Source organism: Aquarana catesbeiana, linkage group LG03 (genome assembly GCF_042186555.1).
Source record: "Aquarana catesbeiana isolate 2022-GZ linkage group LG03, ASM4218655v1, whole genome shotgun sequence".
Taxonomy (NCBI): domain Eukaryota; kingdom Metazoa; phylum Chordata; class Amphibia; order Anura; family Ranidae; genus Aquarana; species Aquarana catesbeiana.
The window spans coordinates 673363601-673384602 of NC_133326.1; the positions used below are offsets into that span (position 1 = coordinate 673363601).

The window sequence follows — 21002 nt, forward strand, 5'->3', positions numbered from 1 at the left end:
TCTCCCTGCCTTTCTTTGATTTAATGTTCATTGGGATGAGGTGTCTTTAAAATGGGTCTTTTCACCAACCGGACCAAACCATTATAAAACTTTATGTTTAAGTGTTTCAATACAGGTCCACTCTGGTCCGTTTGCTGACAACACAACAAATAACTAAACCTTGGTTCACCAATGATATTTTTCACTATAGCTGATTTTAGATTCTAGTTGTGTCTTACAATGTGTTTAATCATGGGAGCTTACCTCCAAGTATAAACCTGCTTCACCAGCCTAGTGTATCTCCAACCTGCTTTCTCTGACCCACCCTGGTTCTTTTCCCCTTTCCACTTCTCCCCCTTCCCCTTTTTCGTTTTTCAGTATGGCTACCTTCAGTGGAGAGGCCTCGGAGGGTCTCATGGACAGAATCCAACAGTCCCAACACTCTGTGGAAATCTCTGATCAGGACCTGGATCAAGCTTTTCTCAGACTCCAACGAATTCTTAAAAGCAAAGTAAGAACTTTCTGGCACAAAAAATATTTCCAGAAATATATGGAGAATAATATAGCCCCTTGGGGACTTAGAGTCCAAATTTTCCCTAATTTGAAAAAAATCGAGGAGTCCTTAACCTCCCTGGCGGTATGATTATTTCGGATTTTAGGTGCTGAAAGCGGTACCATTATTTTGCATGGAAATTTGGCCTTTTATATTGTAGGTCTGTAAATCTTAACAATAACACACTTAAATCTGTCCAAACCAGAGTCTAGTAGATATCCCGGGTATGATAAAGTTTGAAACACAAAAACATAAATTATAATATAATAAATAAAAATAAATAATTAAAAAAAAAAAAAAATAGTAATAAAATAAATTTCCCCACAATTCACTATCGCTCAATTCTGCAAGTGTTCTAATTTACTATCGCTGTTTTCTAGCTGGTCTAAAGCCACTTTTGATGTAAAGGGACACTTTTTGGTTGCTATGGACAATCTCCAGTTTCCAGGCAGAAAGAACAGTATATATCATATAAAACTGCATGCAGGGCATGGGCCAAAGCACTGGGGACAAAAGGGATGTGAAATCATTTCATACAGTACTGTAATATTACAGTACTGTATGTGTTATGATTTTTACTTTTTTTTTAATTTGCCGCCAGGCTCCGCCCCCGTGCGTCGCGCCGCTCGCAGGGAACAGAGCCTGGCACGGAGAGGCTTCGGAGGAGGACGGAGCCCTCGGACACTGCGGGTGACATCGCAGGATCCCGGGGACAAGGTAAGTAACGCCGCCCCAGGATCCTGCAATGCGATCCCGAGTGTGGCTCGGGGTTACTGCTAATGGTCCTGAATTTTAACCCCGAGCCACACTCGGGAAAACCGCCAGGGAGGCTACGAACCAGTTGGGAAAATAACTTACAAGCATGCTCACAGGGCATGATGTCTATATTATGCACACAATACGATATTGAGTTAAAATCCTTAGATAACTCCACTTATCGCTGGTATGAGGCCTACACACTCATATCCACTAGCGCTCGTTTCCAAAAGAAGGAACAAGACCTTAAAACGCACATAGAGAGATACACTCTAAATATCATCCGTACCAAAGAAAACAAATTCTTGAGGGATTTAAGTGCACACACCAATGGCTTTGCATACAAATGGACCCAAAACACCAATACTAGAAACAGACCCTCTAACTATAACTTTGAAGCTCACACCAAAAACACAAATGATAATAACACCAATGTATCCTCATCTTCTTCATCCCTTTCATCCAATCAATCTACCATATACCGTGATTTATCAGGGGACAAACTACCCAAGAGACGTAAAGGTAACTCAGATGCAGCCTCTACGGAGTCATTGACACACAACTTGGGCAATTCGTCAGCCCGTCGGTCACAACCGGCACACACTAAACAGGTGCCGGCATGATCAACCTCCTTACCTCAACCCACACTTTCCACTACCCATGGACCACAAGCTTCGGCTTCACTCTCCACGATTCCCATAGCATCATCCACGTCAAACACGGCTTCTCCCCTACACCCTAACTCTACTAAAAAAACTAGCACAAATGAAGCTATTATTTCCCCATCAGGCATTCCAGCACCCACGGATATCAAACTAGCCCCCCTTTTTTTAGGGAAGGACTAGAACCTAGACACATGTTGAATTTTACACCGACCGTCAATGACAGTGAAGAAACAAACTCCCATTTGTCTATAATTAACCTATCCCCTTACATCCTAACAAACATTGAAACACAAGTCTTACAATCTTCAGTCCCAAGCAGGGACTTCCCGTTTATCTGGTCCCAATGAATACCAATAGTCATGTTTTCTTCTAAGTGCAGAGGGTCTTTTCCTTGAATTGAGTGACTGCCAGAGTGGCGAGCACTCAGATGTTTCTGGGCTGCAAAGACTTTATAAAGAATGGAGGTGACAACAGGGAAGCAAGCACTATTACACACATCTGCCCTAGGGTTGCCACCTGTCCGGTTTTGACCCAGACAGTCCGGGTTTTGACACGTGTCCGGGTTTCCACCTGCCGGAAACACGGGCACACCTACCACCGTCCTGTGGCCAGTCGCAGCGGATCTTGAGAGGCGCCGCGCATCCAGTGCCCGTTATCACTGTCACACAGTGCCAGGACATCGGTGTGCTCTGAGCCCAGCAGGTGCCCTGTGTGACTGGCCAAATGGTCATGTGCGGGGCGGCAGACATGAGGGTCTGTGATTGGCCCGGCGGAGCTGGTCACATGTGGAGGTGGGGCTAAACAGTGTGGATAATCGCACCTGCTGCTTGCTCCCGGAGTCCTGCCTCACGCTGTGTGCACTGTCTCCTGAGGTCGGTCTCATCTGCTCTGTCAGCCACCCCCCTCCTCCTCAGTCAGCCACCCCCCTCCTCCATCAGCCACCCCCCCTCCTCTCTGTAAGCCACCCCCTCCTCCTCCTCTGTCAGCCACCCCCTCCTCTGTCATCCACCCCTAGGGTTGCCACCTGTCTGGGATTCACTTGGACAGTACAGGTTTTGGGTCTCTGCCCACCTGAGACCCGGGCACATTATTCAGACCCACCGGTGGTTCCCTGTGCGGCATGCTTTGCCTAAGCTGTGCCACCATGGCCATGTCCCGAGTTCGGGTCCGCAATGGTGTCTGCTGCTTCCCCATCTACCCCCTGCACTGTCAGTGTCAGCGGCCTGTCAGCGGCGTGCGCCTCCATTCGTTCAGTGTACTGCAGACTGGACGCAGAGGCGCAGCCTCCATGTTGCCGGGCGCTCTCTTCTGGCTGGCTAAAGAAGGGGCACGGAGGTGAGGTTGAAGGCAGAGCCCCTGCGTTCCCTGCTGCTCTTTTGAAAAGTGTGGAGATCGCGGTGTGAGACAAGCTTGTAAAGTACGTTTTTGTGATCTTAATATGTCAGGATTTCAAAGGGTTCTTCTCACCCCCCCCCCCCCCCCACACACACACACACACACACACACACAACCACTTCCCCACTACCCCCCCACCATACACACAGTCCTCACCACTCCCCCCTCCACCATGCGCACACACACACAGTTCTCCACCCCCCCCACCTATACACCATCCATATATACAGTACCCCCCATATACCATTCATATATACAGTCCTCCCCTCCACCCATACAATATGCATACATACTGTCACCCCCCCCCCATACAATACGCATACATTACTTAGGCTCATGTATCATGCGCACCTTAACTATCCTCAGCCAATGCCTTTTAGGAGGACTCCCCTGTCCCCCCCATACTACACCAGGAGACCTCCCCCCACCCCCCAAAATTACACTGGGAGGCTCCCCACCAAACATTACACACTACATTGTACATTATACACGCCTGCATTATATACACTATATCAGTGTTTCTCAACTCCAGTCCTCAAGGCGCACCAACAGGTCATGTTTTCAGGATTTCCCTCAGATGAAACAGCTGTGGTAATTACTAAGGCAGTGAAACTGATCAAATCACCTGTGCAAAATAGTGGAAATCCTGAAAACATGACCTGTTGGTGCACCTTGAGGACTGGAGTTGAGAAACACTGCACTATATTGTACATTACACTCGCCTGCACTATATTGTACATTACACACGCCTGCACTATATGCATTTGTCTACACCCACTGTTCACCGCTGCGCGTGCCGCATTACTACTCCCCTAGGGCACACAGAAGTGTCCCAGGTATTTTACAATCTCATAGTGTATGCTACAAAAAAAAAAAAAAAAATGCCAAGCCCCGCTGAAGTGTTCGGATTAGGGTGGCAACCCTAATCTGCCCCCTTTACTGCAGATGCATATATGCAGCCCAAGATAAGCAAGCAGCTCCAACAATTTACACAATATGAATAACAAATGAGAGACTGGGAGCATGTGCCCAAGGGGTCCAGGCCCTGTAGCCAATAACCATGTAATCTAAGCTGCTTAGGCTTTAGGTCACATGAGAGAGCGGAAGAGCATTAGTTCATTAAGTTGCAAGTGGGAGGAACTTTTTTACTCAATTTTGTTCTGGTAATGGTAATTCTGACATACTGAATAAAGCAAAGAATGAATTTTAAAGCTGACGTTTTTTTTCTGGTTAAAATTTTGCCTTCCCAGTTACCAACTTCCTCAATGCTAATAAAATTACACACACTGCATCCGCAAAGTATTCACAGCAATTCACTTTTTTTGTTATGTCACAGCCTTATTCCAAAATGGATTAAAATTGATTTTCCTCAAAATTCTACAAACAATACCCCATAATGAAAACATGAAAAGTTTGTTTGAAGTCTTTGCAAATTTATTAAAAAGGGAAAAAAATCCCATGTACATAAGTATTCACAGCCTTTGACACAATACTCAAAATTGAGCTCAGGTGCATCCTGTTTACACTGATCATCCTTGAGATGTTTCTACAACTTGATTTGGAGTCCATCTGTGGTAAATTCAGTTGATTGTAGCCATTTCACAGGGGGGGGGGCGGGATCTGGGGGTCCCCTTGTTAAAGGGGGCTTCCAGATTCCGATAAGCCCCCCCACCCGCAGACCCCCACAACCACCGGCCAAGGGTTGTGGGGATGAGGCCCTTGTCCTCATCAACATGGGGACAAGCTGCTTTGGTGGGCTACCACAAAGCACTCTCCCAATGTTGAGGGCATGTGGCCTGGTACGGTTCAGGAGGGGGGCGCTCTCTCATCCCCCTCTCTTTTCCTGCGGCCTGCCAGGTTGCATGCTTGGATAAGGGTCTGGTATGGATTTTTGGGGGGACCCCACGCCAATTTTTTTTTTTTAATCTTGGCGCAGGGTTCCCCTTAAAATCCATACCAGACCTGAAGGGCCTGGTATGGAATTTAGGGGGACCCCCATGCCAGATTTTTTTAAATTTTGGTTCGGGGTTCCCCTGTGGGGAAATCCCATGCAGTTTTTTATCAATTAACTTTTATGTGTATTGTCGGACCGGCAATTCATTAATAGCTGCAAGTAGTTTTAAATGACTTTTTCCTTTGAAATGTCATTTTGCTGTCAGACTGTTCTAAACACGCGAAACATGCGCCCCTTTACAGGCATACTATAGACACCCCCCCAGGTACGAAATTTAAAGGAATATTACACTTTTATTGTTTGACTTTAAGCATTATTAAAATCACTGCTCCCAACAAAACGGCCATTTTTAAAACTTTTTTTTGCATTGATCCATGTCCCCTGGGGCAGGACACAGGTACCCAAACACTTTTTATGACAATACCAGGCATTTAAGCTTTTAAAATTAGCACTTTTGATTTCTCCCATAGACTTTTAAAGGGTGTTCCGCGGCTTTCGAATTTGCCGCAAACACCCCAAATTGTTAGCTGTTCGGCAAACTGGCGAACAGCCGATGTTCGAGTCGAACATGAGTTCGACTCAAACTCGAAGCTGATCCCTAGTCAGGATCAACGGAAAAATTAACGCAGTAATGTACAGAGACATCCTTGATGAAAACCTGCTCCAGAGTGCTCCGGACCTCAAACCAGGCAAAGGTTCATCTTCCAAAAGGAAAAAGACCCCACGCACACAGCCAAGATACTTATGTACATGTGATTTGTTTTTTTTTAATAAATTTGCAAAGATTTCAAACAAACTTCATTCACGTTGATATTATGGTGTAATGTTTGTAGAATTTTGAGGAAAATATTGAATTTAATCCATTTTGGAATAAGGCTGTAATATAAAAAAAAAATGTGGAAAAAGTGAAACACTGTGTATATATATATATATATTTTTTTTTGAAATAAAAATTTTCAGTTTTCATCATGTTCAATTACTTTAGACCCAGTGATGTCATCATTGGGTCTCAGTGGCCCTCTACACAATGCAGTTAGATTGTGGCTGGTGGGAGATGCCAGCAGGGTGCTGTATATAGCTTCATGGAAACACCACAGCACTCTACTTTAGTACTCCTCTTAAAGAGGAAGTAAACCCTGGTGGGTTTTACTTCCTCTTTGTTTGCCTGCAAAGGTAAAGCATAATGGGCTACTATGCATCGCATAGTAGCCCATTATGTGTCACTTACTTGACACAGGAGCCCGCGATGTCCACGATTTCCTCACTGGCAGCGAGCGTCCATTCTTCACCCCTCTTCCTTCCGGGGCCGCGAACTCCGGCTCTGTGACTGGCGTCGCGTGACGTCACTCCCGCGCATGCGCGCGGGAACCGCCAGTCATTGCATGACCCCAGCTTAAAACGGCACAACGTGCCCTTTCAAGAGTGCGCATACGCCGAATACATCGGCGCATGTGCAGAAGACGGCATAGTTCGGGGAAATGGTAAATATCTATATTTCAAGCACCTACAGGTAAGCCTTAATCTAGGCTTACCTGTAGGTGAAAGTGGTCTGTAAGGGTTTACAACCACTTTAAGAGTCCTAATGCAAGCAGTGTGCTGGCTCTTAGGAGGAGTTATACAAATATGAAAATAGTTTGTTGGGTGGGTATCAGTCTGGATGAGTGGCTGTTCTTAGGCAGGCTGCATTTGCCTTCAGTCCACCCTAGTGAATACTCACATGTGATGCTGAGCCTCCACGATTAAAAGAACTAAAATTCAGTGAATGAAAGAGGAGAGCCAGAGACAGGCTGGCTAGAGTATAGTGGACGTCCTCCAGACAGGAGAGGACTAGGGCTCTATCTGACTTCTGCTGCACATTGTGAGGAGCTCACAGTACGCAGTTAAATCAGAGTAAGCAATTTCAGTCCAGGAGTGAAACCTGTACAACTGTGCAAAAATGAAGTTCAAGGCCGGAGGTCCACTTTAACCACTTAAGCCCTGGAAAATTTGGCTGCCCAAAGACCAGAGCACTTTTTGCGATTCGGCACTGCGTCACTTTAACTGACAATTGCGCGGTCGTGCGATGTGGCTCCCAAACAAAATTGACGTCCTTTTTTCCCCCACATATAGAGCTTTTTTGGTGGTGTTTGATCACCTCTGCGGTTTTTATTTTTTGGGCTATAAACAAAAAAAAAAACGCATTATTTTTTACTTTTTGCTAGAATAAATATCCCCAAAAAATGTGTATAAAAAAAAACATTTTTTTTCCTCAGTTTAGGCCGATACGTATTCTTCTACATATTTTTGGTAGAAAAAAAAAAAATTACAATATGCGGTTATCGATTGGTTTCCTCAAAAGTTATAGTGTCTACAAAATAGGGGATAGTTTTATGGCATTTTTATGAATAATTTTTTTTTTTCACTAGTAATGGCGGCGATCAGCGATTTTTATCGTGACTGCGACATTATAGCGGACAGATCGGACACTTTTGGCATGATTTTGGGACCATTCACATTTATACAGCGATCAGTGCAATTAAAAATTCATTGATTACTGTGTAAATGTGCCTGGCAGTGAAGAGGTTAACCACTAGGTAGCGCTGTAGGGGTTAGGTGTGTCCTAGGGAGTGATTCTAACTGTGGGGTGGGGGGGGAGCTATGTGTGACACGACACTGATCACCGCTCCCGATTACAGGGAACTGTGATCAGTGTCCTATCACTAGGCAGAACGGGGAGATGCTTGTTTACATCAGCATTTCCCCGTTCTCCCCCCCCCGTGAGACGATCGCGGGTTTCCCCACGGACATCGAATCCGCGTGACCCGCGATCACATTCACGGAGGTTGCGGCGGGCGCCCGCAAACCGCTTCTTAAAGGGCAATGTACAGGTATGTTAATCCGCCTGTACGTGCCCTTCTGCCGATGTATATCGGCGTGAGCCGGTCGGCAAGCGGTTAAGGCCTTTGTTTTTAACTGCATAAAACTAAGTATATAAAATCTTCTGCTATTCCCACAGCAACGTGACCTGCCTGCCCTCCCCCCCCCCCCCCCCCCCCCATGTATTCTAGGGAACGTTCTTTCACATCCACATCTGGACAGAGCGCCCGAAGGTTTGGGAAAAAAATGTGGAGACTGGCAATGTTTTCAGAAATACATTACATTCGCCCTGAGGCAATGTTCTCTCCACCATCCATCATCATGGAGGGGATGTCAGGGAATCTAGCAAGGTATTTGGCCATCTGCGTCACTGCAGAGCCACTACGGTGGAACGACTGCCTAATTAAGGTTTTCAGATGTACATGTAAAAGATCAACCCAAAAGTCGATCTAATCCCAAACCACTAAGTTCTCATATAAGCGTCAACATGGCATTGTGATTTTCAAATTGTCTTAAATATGCAGCTTTTATTCAAAAAAAAAAAAAAAACGCTGTTAATTCTGCCATTAGAGTCCTTGTTCAGACTAGGGTGCCCACGTGTCCCGGATTGCCCGGGATTGTCCCTTATTTCAGATTTTTGTCCCGTGTCCCGGGCACCTTCATTCCGGGACAATACAGTGTCCCGGAATGAAAAAAAAACCACACCGCCGGCACCAGTCCGACTCCACCACCCTTATAATCATTATACACAAGTGAGTAACACATGACACACATCATATGCCTATTGCCTAACTGGTTGCTAGGCTAGGGCCGCCCCGTGTCTAGCAACCAGTGACATCAGCTGACACCGTCTGTCACGTGGGCAGTCAGTGCAGTGGGCACCCTACAGGCTACGGCTGAGCAGCGCGCCTCCGAGAGACAGGGAGAGCAGCCGCCAGCCTGGCCCAGGCAGCCACACTTACTTACTAGCCTGTGCCCAGTCAGTGCCAGTCCCGGGGCTGCCAACTACTCCAGCAGCCGCCAGCCAGTGCAGCAGCAGCACATTGCCAGCAGCACAGCCCGACTCCGAGCTGCCCGACTTCGACTTCTCCACTCTCAACTTCTCTCCTGAGCCTCGTCCGAGTCCTCCCTCCAGCCCACGAGGTCCGTGAGTTTGCCTCCAGCCAGACAAACTTCCAGGTTATTGTAACTTACACTTCTTTGTTAAAGTGAGCACTGAGCAATGCATGCTCCCCCTCCATTCTGCTGCTGTCCCCCACCCCCCTCAGATCTGCTGCTATCCCCCACCCCCCTCAGTTCTGCTGCTGTCCTCCACCCCCCTCCGTTCTGCTGCTGTCCCCCATCCCCCCTGTTCTGCTGCTGTCCCCCACCCCCCTCAGATCTGCTGCTGTCCCCCACCCCCCTCAGATCTGCTGCTGTCCCCCACCCCCCCTGTTCTGCTGCTGTCCCCCACTCCCCTCAGATCTGCTGCTGTCCCCCACTCCCCTCAGATCTGCTGCTGTCCCCCACTCCCCTCAGATCTGCTGCTGTCCCCCATCCCCCCTGTTCTGCTGCTGTCCCCCACTCCCCTCAGATCTGCTGCTGTCCCCCACCCCCCTCAGATCTGCTGCTGTCCCCCACCCCCCTCCGTTCTGCTGCTGTCCCCCACCCCCCTCCGTTCTGCTGCTGTCCTCCACCCCCCTCCGTTCTGCTGCTGTCCTCCACCCCCCTCCGTTCTGCTGCTGTCCTCCACCCCCCTCCGTTCTGCTGCTGTCCCCCACCCCCCTCAGTTTTGCTGCTTTCCTCCACCCCCCTCCGTTCTGCTGCTGTCCCCCACTCCCCTCAGATCTGCTGCTGTCCCCCACCCCCCTCAGATCTGCTGCTGTCCCCCACCCCCCTCAGTTCTGCTGCTGTCCTCCACCCCCCTCCGTTCTGCAGCTGTGCCCCACCCCCCTCAGATCTTCTGCTGTCCCCCACCCCCTTCAGATCTTCTGCTGTCCCCCACTCCCCTCAGATCTGCTGCTGTCCCCCATCCCCCCCTGTTCTGCTGTTGTCCCCCACTCCCCTCAGATCTGCTGCTGTCCCCCACCCCCCTCAGATCTGCTGCTGTCCCCCACCCCCCTCCGTTCTGCTGCTCTCCCCCACCCCCCCTGTTCTGCTGCTGTCCCCCACTCCCCTCAGATCTGCTGCTGTCCCCCACCCCCCCTGTTCTGCTGTTGTCCCCCACTCCCCTCAGATCTGCTGCTGTCCCCCACCCCCCTCAGATCTGCTGCTGTCCCCCCACCCCCCTCCGTTCTGCTGCTGTCCCCCACCCCCCTCAGTTCTGCTGCTGTCCCCCACCCCCCCCTGTTCTGCTGCTGTCCCCCACTCCCCTCAGATCTGCTGCTGTCCCCCACTCCCCTCAGATCTGCTGCTGTCCCCCACCCCCCTCAGATCTGCTGCTGTCCCCCACCCCCCTCAGATCTGCTGCTGTCCCTCACCCCCCTCAGATCTGCTGCTGTCCCCCACCCCCCTCAGATCTGCTGCTGTCCCCCACCCCCCTCAGTTCTGCTGCTGTCCCCCACCCCCCTCAGTTCTGCTGCTGTCCCCCACCCCCCTCAGATCTGCTGCTGTGCCCCACTCCCCTCAGATCTGCTGCTGTCCCCCACCCCCCTCAGATCTGCTGCTGTCCCCCACCCCCCTCAGATCTGCTGCTGTCCCCCACCCCCTTCAGTTCTGCTGCTGTCCCCCACCCCCCTCAGTTCTGCTGCTGTCCCCCACCCCCCTCCGTTCTGCTGCTGTCCCCCACCCCCCTCAGTTCTGCTGCTTTCCCCCTCCGTTCTACCTCCGTGTCCCCCTCCAGTTTTCCTCCGTGTCCCCCTCCGTCCTGCTGTCCCCCTCCGTTCTTCCTCCGTGTCCCCGTCCGTTCTGCTGCTGTCCCCCTCCGTCCTGCTGTCCCCCTCCATTCTTCCTCCATGTCCCGCTTCGTTCTGCTGCTATCTAAGTGACTTAGTTAAAGCCGGTGCACATTGCATACCACCTAAACTGGTTACCACTGTTTGCTTTTTTTCCCAAAAAAAAATTGGCAAAAAAAGTATCAAAAACCATCTTATTTGGGCGGGTATGGGGGGGGGGGCGGGGTGGTGTCCCTGAATGGCAGTTTGGAAATGTGGTCACCCTAGTTCAGACGCAATGGGGTTGATTTACTAAAACTGGAGTGTGCAAAATCTGGTGCAGCTCTGCACAGAAACCAATCAGCTTCCAGGTATTATTGTCAAAGCTTATTTAGAAGCCGATTGTCTGCCATGCACAGCTTCACCAGATTTTGCACTCTCCAGTTTTAGTAAATCAACCCATTTCTGTTAATGGGTGACATGCCCTTATCCCAACTATACTCCTGTATTGCCACATTGGCTTCTGGTGGAGACGAAATCAATGCATGTTATGCAAGCACGGCCCATTGTTTTGCCGCTTGCCATTCATGGACATTTTTCATATACATTTGCATTTTTTTTTCCCTAGAAAATTACCTAGAGCCCTCAAGTATTGTATACTTTCTGAAAACAGAGGCCCTGGAGAATAAAATGGTAACTGTTGCAGAGGATCGCTTTTCAGAGGCTTCTAGCAGATGGTTATATGTTACCTCTTGTTTTAACCTGTGAAAGTCTGCAGCACTGCACTGCAGCCTGGTGGTTGTGGCATGGCCCCAGGAACCTGAATGGGTCAAGTTTGGCAGCCATATTACCTGCCAAACATGGCTTGTGGTATACGTTTAACTGCAACAGTGTGTACCAATATTGACAGTGGCAGACTAGGGGTTTCTATTCTGGACCCACCTGAGCCATCATTTCAGGAAGCTGTCACGGTGCCCCAATAATCATAAGTGGCAAGTTGCCTCAGCCGCTTACGATTGGTGGGGCACCATGGCAGTTTCCTGGAAGAACAGCTCAGGTGGGTTAGGATCTGAGCTTGTCCCTAGTGGCCAAGTTAACTTTGGCTCACCCACCTATTTTTACCACCCACCAACTGCCCATATAAACAAGACCTAATGGCCTGAAAACCATAGCTCCCAACTGTCCCTGATTTTGAGGGACTGTCCCTGATTTCAAGAAACGTCCCTCATTTTGGTCTGATCTATATATTGTATATAAAATGCACTTTTTGTCTATCAAAAAGTGTTTTCCAGCGTTAAACCCTTCATCTGATTTCTAAATTGCTGCATTTGTAAATTCCAAAAGCCAATATAAGGGAATAGTAGTGGTAAAAAAGCACTTGTTGGTTTAACAATCTTGTTTTTTTTGTACAATTCTCCTTTAAGGGGGCGTGGCAGGGGGTGTGTCCTACGCCAACATACTTTTGCTGATAGGTGTCCCTCATTCCCATCTCAAAAAGTTGGGAGGTATGTGAAAACACCTGCGACGCTCCTGTTGCTCAAAGCAACATTTCTTAACCGATTGCCGACCAGCGCACGCCGCTGTACGTCGGCAGAATGGCACTGGCAGCCAAAAGGGCATACAGGTACGTCTCCTTTAAGAAGCGGTGTCTCAAGCGCGCCACCCGAGGCGCACCCACCGCTGTCTCCGTGACCGTGGGTCTCGCGGACTCGATGTCCGCAGGGTGCCCACGATCGTGTCACGGAGAGGAAGAACGGGGAGATGCTTATGTAAACAAAGCATTCCCCGTTCTGCCTAGTGACAGGACAGTGATCTACTGCTCTCTGTCATCGAGAACAGTGATCACTGTCCTGTGTGTTGAAGCCACTCCCCCCACAGTTAGAAATCACTTCCTAGGACACACTTCACCCTTTCATCGCCCCCTAGTGGTTAACCCCTTCACTGCCATTTACACAGTAATCAATGCATTTTTAATCTCACGGATCGCTGTATAAATGACAATGGTCTTAAAAATGTGTCAAAAATGTCTGATGTGTCCGCCATAATGTCGCAGTCCTGATAAAAAAAAAAAAAAAGAGGAAAATCGCAGATCGCCGCCATTACTAATAAAAAAGAAGCCACAAAACTATGCCCTATTTTGTAGATGCTATAAATTTTGCGCGAACTAATCAATATACGCTTATTGTGATTTTTTTTTTACCAAAATATGTAGAAGAATACATATCGGCCTAAACTGAGGAAAACATTTTTTTTTTATATATATATATATTTTTGAGGGATATTTATTATAGTAAAAAGTAAAAAAAAAATACTGCGTTTTTTTCAAAATTGTCGCTCTTTTTTTGTTTATAGCGCAAAAAATAAAAGCCGCAGAGGTGATCAAATACCACCAAAAGAAAGCTCGATTTGTGGGACAAAAAGGACGTCAATTTAGTTTGGGTACAGCGTTTCACGACCGCGCAATTGTCAGTTAAAGCGACGCAGTGCCGAAACGCAAAAAACGCTCTGGTCTTTGGCCAGCCAAATGGTCTCGGCTGAAGTGGTTAATGCATGTCATTTTACCCCCTCAAAATGAGCTGAATAGCTAATACTGTATTGTACCCTAGTGATTTCTATGACCTGTATATGTTCATGACAGGTCTACTTTATAGGGTCATTAAGTAATTACTTTTGATTTAAAATGCAAGTCAAGGCAAACAAAATAAAAAGGAGAAAAGAAAAAATTTCCCTCCCCAAATACAAAATTTGAAAGGGGTATAAATATTGTTTAACCGCTTGCCGACCAGCCGCCGCAGTTATACTGCGGCAGGTTGGCTCGGCTGCGCAAATCGCTGTAGGTGTACGCACGCTCCCATTGGCCAGCAGAGGAGCCAATGAGCGGGTACGGCAGACTCAATGTCCGTCGGCCGCCCACGATCGGTCCCCGCAGTGACAGAACGGGGATCTGCCTGTGTAAACAAGGTAAATCTCCGTTCTGACAGGGGGGCAGGAAGACGGATCTGTGTGTTGTCCCAGTGAGCCCATACAGTTAGAACACCCAGTGAGGGAACACAGGTAACTCTTTGTTCGCCCCTGATGTTAACCCCTTCCCTGCCAGTGTCATTAGTACAATAACAGTGCATATTTTTAGCACTCATCACTGTAATAAGGTCACTGGTTCCCAAAAAAAGTGTAGAAAATGTGCGTTAAGTGTCCGATCTGTCTGCCACAATGTCGCAGTCCCACTAAAAAAAAAAAAAAAAAAAAAAAAAAAATCACTGATCACCACCATTACTAGTAAAAAATAAATAGATAATAAACATGCCATAAATCTGTCCCCTATTTTGTAAACGTGCTAACTTTTGTGCAAACAAATCAATATACGCTTATTGTGATTTTTTTTTTTTTTTACCAAAAATATGTAGCAGAATACAAATTGGCCTAAATTGATGAATACATTTGGTTTTTTTTTTACTTTTTTTTTTGGAAATGTTTTATAGCAGAAAGTAAAATATTTAGTTTCTTTTTTTTCAAAATTGTCGCTCTTTTTTTGTTTGTAGCGTAAAAAAAAACAACAAAAAAAAACAAACAAACACAGAGGTGATCAAATACCACCAAAAGAAAGCTCTATTTGTGGTGGGGGGGGGGGGGACACATACATTTTGTTTGGGTACAGCGTCGCACGACCACAATTGTCAGTTAAAGTGGGGTAAATCTTTCCGGGGCTGAAGTGGTTAATGAAAAAGAAGAGAATGAAGGCCCACTTTAATATTTTAAACGTAGTTATAAAGATGGGAGAGCAGACGTTGGCATCTCATCTTGCTGCCCACCGCCCCCCCCCCCCCCTTCATTGTCCAATCATGGGCTGGAATAGGTGCCAGACCAGGTTGTATTGCCTAACCGCAGTGTTGTCTGTAGGCAACTCTGATGTTTTGATGGGGGCGTCTGGATTCCAAGGCTGGCTGAAAAGTATACACACACTGTAACTGGTAACACATTTAGATATAAATCAGGCTGCCTTCCCTGCCAGTGTCATTAGTACAGTAACAGTCAGGGCTGTCTTTAATATTGATTTGACCCTGGGTAAACATTTTCTTTGGCTCACCCAAATTCACTTATCAACTATTTGCAGGCAGCGCGGATTCAAGGGGCAGCTGCTTTGGGCCTCACAACAATGACTGGGCCTGGGGCAGCTGCCCCTTTTGCCCTGTGTTAAAGATGGACCTGGTAACAGTGCATATTTTCAGCACTGATCACTGTATTAGTGTCAATGGTCCACAAAAAAAGTGTCAGTTATGTGTCCGATTTGTCAGCCGCAATCCAGGAAAATTTTTTTTTTTTTTATAATATATATATATATTTTATTACTAGTAAAAAATAATTAAGTAAAAATTCCATAAAAATATCCAATAGTTTGTAGACGCTATAACTTTTGCACAAAGCAATCAATATACGCTTAATTGGGATTTTTTTTTTCCCACCAAAAATATGTAGCTGAATTCTAAATTGATGAATAAATTAGATTTTTCCATTTTTTTTTTTTATTGGATATGTTTTTATAGATTGTAAGCTCTAACAAGCAGGGCCCTCTGATCCCTCTGTATTGATTTGTATTGTAAGTGTACTGTCTGCCCTAATGTTGTAAAACACTGCGCAAACTGTTGGCGCTATATAAATCCTGAATAGTAATAATAATATTAATAATAATATTATTATTATTATTATTAATAATAATAGCATAAAGTAAAAAATATTCTTTTTTTCTTTTTTTAAATTGTCTGTCTTTTTTTGTTTATAGCACAAAAAATAAAAACCGCAGAGGTGATCAAATATCACCAAAAGAAAGCTCTAATTGTGGGGGAAAAAAAAAAAGGGGGACATCAATTTTATTTGGGTACAGTGTTGCATAAACACACAATTGTCAGTTAAATTATCTCAGTGTTATTGCAAAAAATGGCCTAGTCTTTAAGGGGGTAAAACCTTCCGGGGCTGAAGTGGTTAAGAAGAGGTCAGGGGGCAGGTTTTACTCTGTTGCAGTACTACAGATGAGCAGAGGGAGAAATTTCTGGGAACGCCAGATACCTGACCTCAACTGAGCAACATGAGTCCTCCTGCTGCCTTTACGCCACTACTGGTTTTGGTATCCTGGAGGTGCGTCAGAAGTAAAGAGGACATCAAAGGGACAGGTGGTGGGACAGTCCTGATTTTCTTTATGTTTTGGATTGCGTTGAGATTGGCATTGGATGTTAACCTTTTGGAAACCATGCAAAGCATTTATGCAGAGGCAGCTAAAGTGGACCATAATGCCCAGTGTGGAGGTTTTGTGGTGGGAACACGCTCAGTGCACACTGTCCAAGCGGTCATGGATGTCTCTTTGGCATAGCTTCTGACTGGGAGCCAGTAGGACGTGCTCCTGACCATGTGAACACCGTGGAAGCCAATCACATTTAAAGGGCTGGGGAAGGTGGCATGAAGGGGCTGACCATACAAAGAATAAAGACCATAGACAAAATGATCCACTCACCTTTTCGGGAAATGGATGCCCAGTAGCTGTATGGTAAGTCCAATGGCCATCAGCACGACAAGGCCAAACCCCATCACTTGTATCCGGCAAACTTGACCCAACCTCATTCTCCTGCCAAGAAAATGAGCACATGTGAGATTTAAAGACAGAGAGGCTGCACATGTTTCAAGTTCCAGCTAAGGTGGAGGCCTAATTACAGGCTGTTCCAGTGATTGAAGGCTAATGCAGATGTGGCCTCAGAAAGCACAGGATCTTCCCCCAGAGGGGACAGGGATATTAATCACCCCATACAGCTGCCTAAACAGAAATTGTTGGGTTCTTAGTGTCAAATTGTCCTGAAAATGAATGTTGTGCCTTGCACATTTTTAATTGCTTGCTCTGCTGTGATGGCCATGCTTCATAGATCTGATTTATATAGGGCTCTCTATAGACCGTGCAATCAACATCTTTACAAGTTGACCCTCCAGCTGTATTTTCTTGAGGGTGAGAACATCCTGTGCCTGTATCTCAACTGTACAAGAGAACACCCATATTTACTCCAAACACATGCGGGCTCTGGATTTTTAGGGCTCATTTACACTTGCGGCTGTTCTACCACACCCCGCAGCGGATCGCTTTTCAGAAGTTTCTGGCAGACGGTTATATGTTGCCTCTTGGATGCCTGTTTTAACCCCCGAAAGCCTGAAGAACTGTGCTGCAGCCGAGGGCTTAACCCTTTCATGCCTAAGTCTATTTCTGACATTTGTTGCTTACAAGTTAAAACCCATATTTTTTGTTAGAAAATTACTTAGAACCCCCAAACATTTTATATATATATATATATATATATATATATATATATATATATACATACATACACAGTGGGGACGGAAAGGATTCAGACCCCATACATTTTTCACTCTTTGTTATATTGCAACCATTTGCTAAAATCATTTAAGTTCATTTTTTTCTCATTAATGTACACACAGCACCCCATATTGACAGAAAAACACAGAACTGTTGACATTTTTGCAGATTTATTAAAAAAGAAAAACTGAAATATCACATGGTCCTAAGTATTCAGACCCTTTGCTCAGTATTTAGTAGAAGCTCCCTTTTGATCTAATACAGCCATGAGTCTTTTTGGGAAAGATGCAACAAGTTTTGCCATTACTTCTTGTCCAAGATGGCTGCCAGTCACCTGGGGTGACCAATTAGATCCAATTAGATAGCTGCCTCCCTTCGAGTGAGAAAACCATAAAGGAACTAGGTTCCTCTCGACTTCCTCCTCCACCTGCATTGCCGCTGCAGATGAATGTCAGCTAGGAGGTGTCTACAGAGAACACAGTAGGGTTGCCACCTGTCCGGGATTCACCCGGACAGTTTGGGTTTTGAATCATGCGTCCAGGTTTCAGACCACCTGAAACCCCGACACATTATTCAGACCGGACTGTGGCTTCCCAGCTGGGTTGCTGGCTGCAGTTGTTTAATCCGAGAGTGTCTGTTACACTCTCTTTCACACTGCGCAAAGCCAGCACTAACAGTCCCCCAGCTCCCCTCGCTCCACACACATTTACAGATGGGAGAGGAGGGAGGTCTCAATCTGCTCCTCTTCCTCCCGCTCCTACCCTCCTGTGTCTTCCCATACTCCAATCCCTGGCACTGTGCCTCACAAAAGGAAAGTGGAGGCCGTAAATTTGAAGCCCAGCAGCCACAAATACTGGATACTGGAAATCTGGATGAGGTGCTAAGTGGTGAGTGAGCTCACCATCCATTCCTGTCTGTGACTGAAGTCTCCCCCCCCCCCCCATTCTCTCTCCTCCCTCTGAGTGAGTACACTAAGGTAAATCCGGGTTCTCAGAGCACCCTTTATATCAGAGTTTCCCTTTACAGGAGAGGCCACAGTGTTCCCCCTTATATGAGAGCCCTCTCGTACCATCAGACTTCTTGTGTTCCCCCTTAAATCAGGTTTCCCAGAGCATCTCTTATGTCAGAGTCCCCAGAGTTCTCCCTTACTTTACAGTCTGCAGAGTCCCCCCTTACAGTGTAAGGGAACTCTGCAAGTTCAGATGTAAAAGGGTCACTCTGTGGACTCTGATGTAAGGGAGAACTCCGGGGACCCGACACAAGGGATGCTCTGGGAACCCGGGGGAAACACTGGCAACTCTGATTTAAAGGGGGAACACTGTGGATTCATATGTAAAGGGGGAATCTGCGGATTCAGATATAAAAGGGGGACTTTTGTGAATAACTTCATATGATTAGAAATGTTATTTAATTGCAAAATATATGTATAGTTTATACTATAAAAAAAATTGCTGTGCGCCGCTAAAGTGTTCGGGTTTGACTTAAAGTGGAGTTCCACCCACTTTTACAACTCTTCAGCATCCCTCACTAAACTGTGCACTGTAAACGAATTGGATATTTTTAATTTTTTTTTTCTCAGTACTTACTGTATATCTTTTGTATTCATTTTTCACTTCCTCCTCCCTGGCCGCGGCCCATCGCATCATTTCCTGTTTGCAATGCCTTCTGGGAAGGGGCGGCAACTTCCTCTGACACTGCCATTGCTATGGAAACCTGACCTGAAACCTATTACACTGCTTGTGCTGCACTGAGCATGTGCAAGATCTGCAAGGATGAGATCCAGGAAGAAATACAGTCTGGCTTCAGATGCCCAGATTTAAGATGGCCACGGCCTGCTGTAAGTTTATAAAATAACAAACTACTGCTATAAACAAAACAGACCTTAGTTTACAGACAAAATTTACTAGAATACATTAAGCTTGTGTATTATAGGGGTATTTTTATTTAAAAAATATCATTTCGGCCGGAACACCACTTTAAAGAAAAGGTGACAACCCTAGAACACAGTCCTGTGAGTACTGATGACCCTGAGCAGAGGAGGAGGGACTAGAGGGAAAGGGCATATGGAGAGGAGCGGAGCACAAGATGGTGGAGGAGTTCCTGGTGGCACAGTTCAGGAAGGTTAGGATCTGCACATACCTGAGCTCATATCTAGTGGCCATGTTAACTCACAGCTGGGTGGTCAGGAGACAGTAAAACTGCGGCTCAACCACCCACAGCCCCTATAAACGAGGCCTTATGGCGTGAAACACCTACAATTCTCTTGCTGCTCAAAATAGCATTTTTTTTTAATACATGCCATTTTTTCCCCCCTCAAAATGAGCCGATCGGCTAATTCTGTATTGTACACCACTGATTACTATTAGGGATGAGCTTCGTGTTCGAGTCGAACCCATGTTCGACTCGAACATCGGCTGTTCGCCCGTTCGCCGAATTGCGAACGATATGGGCCGTTCGCGCCAAATTCGTGTGGCGCGTCACGGCCCATAATTCACTGCGGCATGGCAGTGCATTGCTTGCTGATGATTGGCCAAGCATGCACTATGACCCGCATGCTTGGCCAATCACAGCGCCGCCTGAACAAAGAGCCATAATTGGCCAAAGCCAAGGAGGCTTTGGCCAATTATGGCTCAGGGGATTTAGTACACGCCCCACACTATATAAGGCCGCCTGCACGGCGGCCCTGTGTAGTGTGTGTTCCGGCGTTCATTGAGAGAGAGAGAGAGACAGACAGTGTCATTTGATTTGAGTTAGATAGATTAGGCAGAACAGTCAGTCAGTTAGCTGCACTTACAGTGTATTGTGTATATATATGCATCCCAGGTGTTGCATATATATATATATATACACTGTATTCAGTTTAGCTAGATCCGTTCCTGTTATCTTCTAGACTATTTACATTTAGTGCAGTGCGTCCTGCTCACAGTGTTCAGCTAGATCCGTTCCTGTTATCTTCCTACTGACAGGCAGGCTTGTCTGGTTACAGTATATAAAGCTACCTGAAGAAAATTACTGGTGTTCTATTTGATCCTATTAGTACCACGGTCAGGCAGCTAGACTATTTACATTTAGTACAGTGCGTCCTGCTCACAGTGTTCAGCTAGATCCGTTCCTGTTATCTTCCTACTGACAGGCAGGCTTGTCTGGTTACAGTATATAAAGCTACCTGAAGAAAATTACTGGTGTTCTATTTGATCCTATTAGTACCACGGTCAGGCAGCTAGACTATTTACATTTAGTACAGTGCGTCCTGCTCACAGTGTTCAGCTAGATCCGTTCCTGTTATCTTCCTACTGACAGGCAGGCTTGTCTGGTTACAGTATATAAAGCTACCTGAAGAAAATTACTGGTGTTCTATTTGATCCTATTAGTACCACGGTCAGGCAGCTAGACTATTTACATTTAGTACAGTGCGTCCTGCTCACAGTGTTCAGCTAGATCCGTTCCTGTTATCTTCCTACTGACAGGCAGGCTTGTCTGGTTACAGTATATAAAGCTACCTGAAGAAAATTACTGGTGTTCTATTTGATCCTATTAGTACTACGGTCAGGCAGCTAGACTATTTACATTTAGTACAGTGCGTCCTGCTCACAGTGTTCAGCTAGATCCGTTCCTGTTATCTTCCTACTGACAGGCAGGCTTG

At 46.4% G+C, this 21002-nt stretch overlaps 1 protein-coding gene across 1 annotated transcript in view; it reads right to left on the minus strand.

The window, feature by feature from the left end:
* The window catches only part of LOC141133481 (galactose-3-O-sulfotransferase 4-like), an 84364-nt gene that overhangs the window by 15873 nt on the left and 47489 nt on the right, over positions 1–21002 (minus strand). Inside the window, exon 2 of the mRNA XM_073622875.1 lies at positions 16514–16624. Within this exon, the coding sequence (XP_073478976.1) occupies positions 16514–16620 (107 nt within the window). The 5' untranslated portion in view covers positions 16621–16624. The remainder of the gene's footprint in view (positions 1–16513; positions 16625–21002) is intronic.